The 12,001-nt window shown below is 37.3% G+C and overlaps 1 protein-coding gene across 1 annotated transcript in view; it reads right to left on the bottom strand.

Moving 5' to 3' along the window:
- ARMC9 (armadillo repeat containing 9) overlaps positions 1-12,001 on the bottom strand; it is a 63,962-nt gene that overhangs the window by 31,517 nt on the left and 20,444 nt on the right. The window contains 5 exon segments of the mRNA XM_084529094.1: positions 155-245; positions 1,502-1,594; positions 2,574-2,685; positions 3,920-3,954; positions 10,045-10,080. Of these exon segments, the coding sequence (XP_084385220.1) occupies positions 155-245; positions 1,502-1,594; positions 2,574-2,685; positions 3,920-3,954; positions 10,045-10,080 (367 nt within the window).

The raw sequence follows: 12,001 nt of genomic DNA, 5'->3' as shown, positions 1-12,001 counted from the left end.
TCTACATAACAAAAGACAGTGAAGCCCTAGAAAAAGTATGCCAATGAGACTCTAAATTCCCACACAGGGTGACATGCACTTTTTAAAGTACCTATGAGCCAGCATTATATGAAAATGATTTGCAACCCTCCTCCCCTCACCATGGATCTCTTACCTTCTGCCAATGAAGCAAAAGCATTGATGAGCCTTGCCATGTACTGTCTGACTACCTCGCTCTTAGACTGTAATAATTTAAGGACATTTCTCTGAAAAAGAAAACAAATGTTAGTAATAGCTCACCGAAGAGGGAAAAAAACAAACCTAGTCTTCTGTAACATTTTAAAAGCTTCAGTAAATTTTCAGAGCAAACAAGCATAAACCGCATACCGATATCTTAAAAATTGTCACTGTGATTTAGAATTTTCCACTTCCTTTTTTAAATTTTGGTGTGGGGGTGTGGCTAAGGGAGAGACAGAAAATAAGCAGATCACAGCCACTCAGCTCTGTTATAATGCTATTAAACTCCATGGTGTAGAATAAGAATTATAATTAACCAGCACTGGCAAAGAGGAAAACTAAAATTAGCGCATTTTGTTTGTGAACTTAAATTAACAGGTTTTCTTGGTCACTGGCTAAATATTAATGTCATCCGAATAGGAATGCTGTTGTTTGACAACTAGGAGTGTGGGAAAGCAGCTCAGTAACTTACAAAGAACAACACATTGCAAACTATTTTTAATCTGTTTTACTTTTGGCATTACCTTTGCATAACTTTCCTCTTACAGAAATTCTCAGGGAGAAAAAAAAGCGATCATTGATTTATTAATCCTTTAACTTTTCTAATAGCACAAGTTACTGTTGCAATGACAATGCAGCAAGCAGGTCCACAGCTTCTAACAACTGGGGAAATCAACCATGCATAAAATTAACCTTTATGAATGAAAAAAATATTTCCCTTTTGTTAGCAACAGTACTAGATCATTAGTGAATAAATCAACATGCCTGATAATCCCCCTTCTAAAGAAAGGTAACAATCCATTCTAAACTCACTAAAATACTGTTGAACATGTGCATAATCAGACATTCCATGCAGGTATTAAGACTGAAGTGCTAATTCTGCTCTTATCCTAGAGCAGTGAAAATGAGTGTATTATCTAACAACACATACTGACTCAAAAAGAGACAGAGCATCTCGTAAACAAGAGCTGACTGTTATGTGGGGGGCTCAGTAGGCTTCTGCTCAACTCAGACATCAAAAACCAGGAGAGGTGACAAACTTCCCCTTGGCTACAAGGACTGTATGCACTTGCTGAGATGATCTAAATCAAGAACTCCTGTAACGCTGAGCTTTGCCAACTACATCTAAAGACTGGGGCGAAGGAGTTAAACATATCACACAATTTTGGCAGTACTAGTGCTTCCCCCCCACGCTCCAGAGAGCAATAATATTTTCTGATCAGCACTTTATAGAAACAAATCAGCAATATCGCACACAAGCTGGAGAAAAGCCATTCCAGCTGACCTGACAGTTGCTGTGGCAATCTAGGAGGTCATTATTGATGTAGGCCTGCAGGACAGTATCTCTTTGTTCTCCAGGATATGATGTTGTCAAGCGCTAAAAAAAAAACACAAAATAACACAACACAAAAACATAAATAAATAATCCAGTCAAATAAATGAATGGTAATGTGAATTGATGACCACTGAAGATTTAAAAGGTGTAGATACCCCATAGTTGAAAATTAATCCTCTTCTCACAGAGGAAAGGAATTCAACCTCAGTGATCTAAGGGAATGAGATGAAATGAACCGACCTGATGTCAGCTAAGCGATCCATCACAGAGCTGTTACTCATAAGCTATCATCACTGTCCATACAAGAGAGATACAGCATGACTTCCCATAAAGCTAAAAAGCCCCTCTAATAGCTACAGATGTGGTGCTTTTCTAAAAGATCTCAGAATACTGGGCTAGAGGAACCACCAGTCAGACCTAACAGTTTGTTTGCCTTTTTTTTTTTTTTTTTTTTTTTAAATGTGAAAAATGGATATTGAAGCTTGACCAGAATTTCACTATTATCACTTTTCACGTGTCACTTTGAAAGTGTCAGCTTCCTTTTCGGCAGGAAAATGAAACTTCCTGTTGTCACCTTTAATTTTTCACAAAATACCGTTACATGATCTGAGTTAACTAAAACTGCAGGCTCCTGTAGCATACGTTGACTATGAAGGAAAACTGGTGATTAGATTCAGGTATTTCTCTGATACAGTAGCATTTATATAAATCTGAAACAGAGCAAAACATGGAAAAAGGAGCTGCCAGGAGCAACAATTTTCTCAAAAACACATCAGAAATAACTTCCACTGGAGATTTCAGGAATTTCTATCTGGCTTTCCTCAGAAAGGGAGGACACTGCTACAAATACACACCTACTGCCTGGGCTTTCTTCATCATTTCAAGAGCATCAGCAAGCTTCACTGACAAAGACAGAAGGTGCCTATAATGCTGTTCTGTTGAAGAGTTCAATAAGCTTGCCCACAAGATTGGACCCCTCCAGAAGGGACCTATTGATTTGTACAGAGGCTATCCCACTTACCCAGCGCAGAGCTTGCAGTAGGAAGGCTTTGAGACGATCACTCCCTGTAATCAAATCTTTTTTCAGCTTCTCATAGTCCAAAGAGGGCAACAATGGCACATCCTGCATCTTTCTACAATGCAAAAGGGAAACTCACTGAATTTTGACATTCATCAAAACCTTCTCCTTATTCAGTGCAGCTGATGTTACTGAGGTGACAAGAGCCAAAACAGGAAGTTTGCTGCAGGAGAAGGGCTTCCACATTTTTACACCTTTGCTATTTTTATTACCATGTTAAAACAACAGGCTTGAAACAAGTTTTTAAAACCTGGACTTATTCTTTTTTAATATTCTATTATATTTTCAGCTCATTTGTCATCCCAATTTGGAGATGTTAAACTACGAAAATTAGCCATTTGATTATCTGAGTTTTTTTAGCAGCACAAAAGAGCCATCAGTTCAATGATGTCTTTGCCCTCTGTGGCCCACAAGGGCTGAAGGACAGCAGCTTGTGGCTCTCAGCACATGGTTATGAACAGCCAGAGTAACAAGCTGCAGCTCCAACTACACCTCTAAGCCCTCACAAACACAGCAAAGTCTTCTCCAAGGCAAAGCTGAATGGGTTTTTACAGGCTGCCAGCTGGACCATGCTGGTCCACATAAGATTTAATACAGGATCACATTCCATGTGCCAATACTGTCCTGCTGTTTTGAGTGTTAATACTGCAATAGAAATAAAATTAGTAAAAATAAAAATAGTAACGTTGCTTTCAATGCTTTAATTTTATTATTTAAATAAATTCCACTAAAACAATTTTTACTCCTCTGTTCCTATCCTGCTACTTTTCAAAACAATTTTTAATGCTATATATAGTTGACCCTTTAATTATCTCGTAAACAATGGAAGGATCAAAAGTGCTTCAAAACAACTAAAAACCTCCTCAGACACACCATATCTATTCTATTTATAAGCAAAAATTTATTGAATTAAGCACAAAAGAATTGATCTTGAAGCACACAAAAAAACATTTTACCCATTCCCCCTTTTCCTGGATTTGGGGGAAGCAAACCAACTACAACAATAGGACCGTACTGTGCGGAAACAGCAAAGAAAATAAAGCAGCCAACTTGCAGGTGTGGAGTGGCAGATTTATTGGATTAGCAACATCCTGCTGAAATTAGGATGTTATTGAACCTGCCCAGCAGAGGAATACTGATCAGAGGACATTTGCATGCAATGTTCATTGAGATCAGAGGAAGCACACAGGCTGATTCTCATTTGCAGACCACAGGTAGCGCACTTCAATTTAATAACCCCTCCTCCTACTCTTTACAGATATAATTGTAGCTCCTCAATAAATACTTACACAGGTGCTATTGATGCTCTTAACATTGTGGAAGCCTGGATCAGGAAAAAAAAAAAGAAATCACAACAGATGAGTCCAAATATCAGATCAGGAGTGCTATTAATAAGGTTCATAGTGAATTATCTCACTCAAGTTCTGCAGTTCTTTTCCTATAAAACCTACATTTCAGATTAGAAACACAGATTAAAACAGGAGAGGACTTTATTTTTCATTTATTTTCCCTCAGAGTAGTTCAAAAGTTAAAACATCTTGTGTTGTGATCTAGTTATGTTATCTTTACTTTCATACTCCAAATATTACCTACACTGAGAGCATTTAAAAATAAAGGGGGGGAGATAGAAGAAAATACTACCTACCTGAAGCCCACTAAGAAAGACGAAGACCTTGTTAAAGACATTTATTGACTTTAAAAATGGTATTACCTTAAAGCTGTAGTTCTTTTCCAGTGGAGATCTACCATGTAATTCAGCATCCAAGTTTGCTACAATTCACTCTTGTTAATACTAACATTATCAGACTGCCTGCTGATATTAATATACACCTAAATAAACAACTATAATTATGTAAAGAAAATACTATCCATTCTAGTACAGACAAAAGGGATGTGGAACAGCATGCCTTTTCTCAGGGATTCTGCCTAGGGTAAGTTCAATTTAAGCCTGGATATTTGCTCTCTGCTGCAGTGTGACACAGGGCATAGGAAGGCACCATTGTTGCACAAGTCAAAATGTCAGCACGGTATAAAAGTTGTCTGGTTTAATAAGTATTTTTTAGCTAGAGCTAACTGTAGGTGAGCCAAGAAGCAGCAGTTCTGGCACGGAAGCGCTTCATATCATGCATTCTGATGTCAACCACATGCCACATTCACAGTATATTCTGTGTCTTCTTTTGTATTGACCTCACTACTTACTTTGTAAGAAATCTCTCATTACCACTTACGTCTTTAAAACCAGTCTCCTCTTCTAACCTGGCCTCTTTCAAGGGGAGCAATATAATCCACGTCTATTGTCAGGTTTAAAACTGAGGGATTTAGTAGACAAAAGGCATGCAATACCATAGAGAATATTAAATTAAACCAACTGACATATTCTTGAACGTGCTAGATTTCACAAACCTCATGGGTATCCTTTGTAATGCAAGGAACTGCTCTCTCAGATGTGAAATAAGCTTACATGTGCATCAGAAAGCATTTTATATTATGTTTAAGTCAATGAATGACCTGCACACAATAGCTAATTAACAGGTCATGCACTTCAAAATTAACTTGTCTTGACAGCACTTCTCACATATTAGTTTATTTTACACAGTGGAGAAGTCTTTCAAAGTATCACATACACTTCAACTGTCTTCCCTTCACTTATTTGTATTATTATTATTATAAAATAAATATTAAAAGTTTACTTTTGTTTAAACAAAATTGTTTTCCACTTCAAAAACTACAAGCTTGCACCTGAGTGTGCAATGAAGTCACAAATCACTTTCTTGCTTAGCACCCTTCTCCATTAAAGGAAACATGGAAGAAAGTGGCCATAGCACACTAAAGCAAAAGAAATGACCTTGAGGCCTTGAAGATGAAAACGTGACACAAAGAACAGCAATAAGAAACAGAGCAGGTTACTAAGAGGATAGATGAATATAAAAGCCCTCTGCTCCTCTGCAAAGTCTTTTACCCACTAGTTCTTTGCCACCATAAAAAGAAAAATGTGCTCCAACCAAAATCCAAATAAAGGATCCACAACTGGTAATGAAACACATATCCCTCATCTACACAAATAAACCTTTCTGGTAAGTGTAAGATTGTGAAAGCTTCTATAAATTTCAAACTAAAGACAATTCAATTGGAAAAACATTAGGGTTTTTACAATCAATCAGAACAAGCAGGACAACGTCCTATTAATTCTCAAATTAGTTCTAAGGTGGCAGCTAGAGAGCAGCACAGCCTTTATAAAGGTTTGGCTTTGCAGTTACCCCACACAAAAAGGCCCTGGATAAGGATGCTGACCCTATACTCAAGCTCTGAGGGCAGGAGCACCTCGATGGCCAGCCTTCTGGTCCAGCACTCGCTTTCCTGCTCAGACCCAGGTTAACCCCTCTAGAACCCACGCAGGATAAAGGCAGCTTTCTTAGGCTTTCGGTGCTCCTGGGAAAGCAACTTGGATACGGTTTATATTACATCAGGTTCAACGAGGCAAAGCAGAGGGATTCTCAGGGCTGGTTTGTCCTTCACTGCACCTGCCTTTTGGAGCCTGCCTGACCACGGGCAGCACCACTGATAAGAAAGAGTGCAACCACATCACAGGCAGAGATCTCCTTTCTTCCTCTGCATTTTCAATGTCTAGTTTCAAACAAGTCATCTAAATACAGTACCAACAAACACTGATCATTCTATTTAACATCCAGGCTGCCTGTAGCCACAGACTCTCATCTTTTCATCTTCTTATCCTGTTATTTTTTTAAGAGGAAAGTCATACCTACATTCATAACATAACATGCTACATACATGCTACTTTCTGCTCCTCCTCACTTTCTGCCCCTGAGAGTCCCAAGACCTTTTCTAATTAACAGGAAGAAATGCAGAACCATTCTAACATTTCATTTTAACTTGCTTCAATGCTCCTATTCCGTAAGCAGAGTGCTCTTCTGCCCCTCACAAAGTGCCTTTACCCTTCCAATTCCCCGTGTGGGGCAATGTGTACTACACAGCTCCTTCCAGGCAGCCCACCAAAGCAAACAACTCTTCAGCCTCAGTACCTCCTTGCACAGTTCACAAGATAACATTTGTTTGCTTGTTCACTTCTGTTTCTCCTCTTTGGTGCTATCTGACATTTCCCAGTCTCAGGATATTTACCCAGTTAAACATCTTTACATAACCTAACCCCAAAAAGCTCTGCTAAGCTCTAGTTCTTTACTTGGGCATTAGCTTTAATAAAAGGAAAAACCTCAAACGCAGCTGGGTTCTACAAAGCAGCTCTAGGCCTTCATTAAATCAGGAGCACCGTTAGTGCAATTAAGCCATATATTCTGGTCAGTGGAAAAAAAGACATTTTCTTCACCGTTATCTCCGTACACAGTAGCTTCAAGGCCAAGCTTTCACACATTTTACTTCTGGCAGGAGTTCCAGCTTAACCAGCCTTCCTTCCTCAACATATTCCTGCTATGGAAAGCAAAACCAAGTGATGCTAAGGAACAAAATCCTACCCTGTTACAAAACTTAAATCAATTTTTTTTTTGTTTAAGTTATTTGTAAACTTTAGCCACATGCTTTTACAAGCAAAATTGCTTGTTGCAGGTACATATAGAAACATGTAGTCTTCTAAAACTATTTTTAGGGACAACAGAATACATTTAAATGAGGAAAAGTTTAATTTTCAAGTCTTAACTGACAGTTTGGACTAGTTTTTATAATGAAAGTGGGCAGAATGGGGTCCATTTTGGCCTTTTTTGGCAATGATGAATCCAGAGCCACAGAATGAGACTCAGTCAGCAGCACTGCCAAAGGTATCTTTCTCACTCTGCACCCGACATTATTCTCCAGACAATGCCCTTCCTAGGCAACTCCTCTTTACCATCAATTTCTCAGATGAAAAAGATTTGCTTTCGGGAGGTATTTTAACCTTAACATTTTCTCCCATGTCCTTTCCTTGGTCTTACCTTTCCTGGAATAGGTTAAACACTAATTCAAGCTTCTGCATAAGTATTTTGTACAGTACCAGTCAATGAATGATTATGAAGAACACACAGTATACATGACTTATCTGCAATACCTGACTCCCAACATTAACAGACTTAATCTCAAACAAAATGTTTTTCATGCAGAACCGCAGGACAGAACCATTTTTCAATAATTAAAGCACATGCAGAAACCAGGTGTCTTAAGGAAAGAAGAGAAACAAACACAAGAAAACAGCCCAAGCACAGCTCATTCTGGTAGGATCATGGGGTATGACTTATGTTTGTATTGTTTCTTACCAAAGCCAAACCAGGTGCCATATTAAGTAATTTTGTCACAGTGCAGATTAGCCACAGATGGTAGCCCTTCATTTTTGAAAGAAGAAAGGCTTGAATATGAACAGCATGGAATAAAATAAAGAAGTTCAAAGAGAAAAAAAATATCAATATTTATAAAAGAAAACAGATGCATTTCATCTGGAAGCCAAAAACACAACTGATTTTATCAAATCCTGTAGTCCTGTATTCAAATCATCTCCACTTTACAATTTGATGTATATATTCATAATATGCTGAAGGATGAAGCTGAAAGCCAGATTCTGACCTCTGTTACCATTATGAAAATGAGCTATAAAATTCAGTGTAAATGCAATGCAAATTCAGAATTAATACTCCAAGATATGTGATGAATACATGAGGAGTAAAGCCAAAGTTTTAGCTAATTTGTGCGTGTGATTAGAAATCATAAATGTGTATGTTCAGCTCATCCGTTACACACTAGTGACAAGAAGACTGCTACATGCAGCTTGTTGCATTTTAGGTTTTGAGCTTGTGTAACCTGGCAAGTCTCTACTGGGACCATGCAAATTTATTTCATAAGAAGATCTGCAAATGCTTTTAATTATTATTATTTTTTTAATCTTACTTATACTTGACATATGCTGTTATGAAAACTTCCTAGTTGGCATATAAAGCAGTTTCTGTAACAGACCTGAAGTTTATTAAAAAAAAAGTCACCCTGTGATACTGCATGATAGCGTAATAACAATAGATGACAGATAAAAGAAAATCCTATATATAAACAATGTAGATATGCTAGAGGAAACCAATCTATGTATTGGAGAAATATCCCAGAATTAGCCAGATAGCTTTAAAAATTATAAATAATTCTGAGTTGTAAGATAGTTGCATATAATTTATACAATGCAGAATGTACTAAGACTCCCTGCATATGGGCAAAACTTTTCTTTAGCAAAGATAATTACAGATGTGAAATTGTGAATGAAAACAGCTTTTCTCAATCTCAAAAGACACCATTATGAAGAGTAACAGAATGCTAAACACCAAGCAAAAGCTGGCCAGTATGACCATTCACATCATCAGCAGGAACATGTTGCTCGATAGAGGTAGTCTTCTGGTACCTGTGATCACACAGGTGAACATGAGTAACATTCTCTATGTCAAGACAAAAAGAAGCACATAAGGAATAATCCATTGCATTCAGTGATTATTTCTTAAAATAAAATGTTGTTTTAAGTAGGAAGTTGGTTGTCCACCCAGGCTACTATAGTTCCAGGTGAGGAATATATTTGAGGAAAAAGTACAATTTTCCTTGAAAAGTGAAATCTTGTTCTACCCTAACAAGGCAGAAAAAAATACAAATATGGATGATTTTCAAGTAGAATATTGACTGACATTTTTCAGAATTAGTGTCAATCACTTTTATGATTTGATTACAAACTGAGTTACTCAGAAGTAGACTCATTTCCTCTCTTTACAAAGAATGCACTGACTACAGGCAAAATGAGATACTTATGGTGTACTTGTGATATTGCCAGAATACAGACTTCCATCTGGTTACAGAAGTCACAGGCAGTACACAAAATATTGTTTTGCTTTTTCAGTTTTCAATGGAAGAGGGCCATTTTAATTGCATGAAACAATTTGATAATATCTCCTACAAAGTTTCACTTTACAAATTCATAATACAAACACAAAAAATAAGACGCACCTCTAACAAGCACAGTTCAATTTACTGCATTGTCTTAAGCACTGATATCTATCTGCTTACTCAAAGGTGCTGTGGGATCAGATGGTGTTGGCACACTGAAGACTTCAGGTTATATTCACTGACTTTCACATGGAAGAAACAATAGTTTTCCACATATTATAAAGAAGCTGTGTTTCATGTGAGAAGTTGTAGACAAAGCTGCGCTTTTGTTGACATGCTGTGTTACGTGTATTAAAAGCCATAAGGTTACTTAGAACTTCTAGTCTGTTCTCCATGCATAAATTCCAAGCCTTGCACATGTTTTTGGCTCTGTATGAACCATACGGTTAATGTAATGACAAGTTAAAATGCATAGAAAATTGTTATACATTGTGAAATGAAGAGAGACAAACTGTGACAGACTGCAGCAGGCAACGTGAAAGGATATAAAGATATAGACACTTACATATCCGTCATCACAAGGGCTCATAGAGTAATATCCCTTTATGGGCAAACAGGCACACATTAAAATAAAGAAGATTAAAAAAAAAAACACAAGTTAACAGAAATAAATCACAGAGAAATGCACAGTTCTAAGAAAACAACAAATTAAAATTAGCTAAGTATTAACAGACCGTTAGCTTTGAAAAGAAAAGTATACGCATCTTCTCCCATTCCACATACTTTACGTTTTAGGACTGAAATCAGCGTGTTTCTCTTGTAACATACCTAGTTTGCACATTATTCCATTGCAACTGTCTGTTAGAATAGCTGTGTACCAAGCACTGACACATTTATGTGGACCCATGAATTGTTCTCTGCATTGAAGCAGCCAAAGAGACAGGTACCAATGAACATAGTATCAATCAGAAGACCTCAGCTTCCGAGAAAGCAGCTGTGGATTTTTTCCATACTTGGCTCAAATTTCTTACCAGCATATAATGAAAGCTGAAACAACCTGAGGTGTTTCAGCAACATTACCTATTCCTCATCACAAAAGGTTCCAAGGCTATATTAAGGAAAAGTCTCTAGAAGGAAACATATGATTTAACTACTGAAGTAAAAAATCAAAGACCATTCATGGTTTGAGTAGTTTAGTAATATGTCCATATTCTCTTTACTTAGACTATTATATTTAACTGATTTAACCTAGAACAACTAGAAAGAACAGTTGAATTCCCTGAAGTGAATGAGTATTTTAACTCTACCAGCACTATACACGTGTAAACATACACACGCAGTTCCTGGCTGAGGCAATTTAACACAATAGGCAACACTAAGAGAAACAACAAATGAGCAAAAAGAAACTAGGAGATAACCTCTGGCATGATGAGATGGAATTTCAACACACTCATGACCTAAGCCAATGAAAAAGTCCACGAGCATCAAGACAAAGATGATGTTAAAGGATTTGAGGACAGTAACAGGAAAAGTTTGCGGAAGCCCCTACTGATGTCAATGCCTTACCTTTAGAGATGAGGAATGTAACAGTTCATACAAAGAAGATGCCCAAATTGTGGCAGGTAGCAGATATATGTGAAAAAGGCATCACATACTGTGACAGCAGAAAAAAGGGACTTATCCTTGTTTACACAAGAAGGTAAGATTGTTTCTTCTTTATCATATAACATACAAGAAGCATCCCATGGACAAGGATGGAGAAGAAATATATACTTCATCCTAAGAAAAGCTTAGTTACATTCACAGCAAACAGCATGTAGTATTTTGAAATGAAAGAGTGTACATCCACTTAACGTTTGGTGAATCCACTCTGAATGGCTCAGAATAATAAAAAGTGACTTCTGTTTTCCATGTCTCCTAGGTTTCGTGTGGACTGCTGATGCTGAAAACATTATCACAAATAAGTAACAGAATGGCTGCCATTAACTATTACAACTTGGTGGCATGTTCACCTTTGCAGTATAAAGTTTTTGAGGAAAAAAGTGCATACTATGGGGAAACAAAACAAAAAACATGCTAGTCCTCATGGCTTTTCCAACAAATTAAAAAAAATTAAATTCTACCCTGTTTACAGTTTGTGAGTCACAGGCTAACTTCAAAGAACTGGTGCTTTTGTCCAATGTGTGACAGAACAAACTTCCCAGCCCAGCTTCAAAAGAGCTGTGCCAAAAGACATCTAAATCTTGCAAGGGAGATTAATTCAACTAATTGGAGTGACAGGTAAATATAATCAGACTGAATAGCAGCAAAAACGTAATGGGTATTTATTCTATTCCATGACAGAGGAACAATATATGCAATCAACTATACAGCTTTCTAGTCACAGAACCATTTTCCAGTGGTTAAGACGCATCTTGGCTATTGATGGAGACTGCAGACGTGAAGAAGAGCTTCCTTTTCTTCCTTTAATCCAAAATTTTGAGAATCTTATTACAGGAACCCTAATTCAAGAAATTCCAGGA

The sequence above is a fragment of the Aythya ferina genome, assembly GCF_964211825.1.
Source record: "Aythya ferina genome assembly, chromosome: 9".
NCBI classification, from domain to species: Eukaryota; Metazoa; Chordata; class Aves; order Anseriformes; family Anatidae; genus Aythya; species Aythya ferina.
The sequence above is the reverse complement of the archived record's forward strand: the minus strand, read 5'-3'. Positions and strand labels throughout refer to the sequence as shown.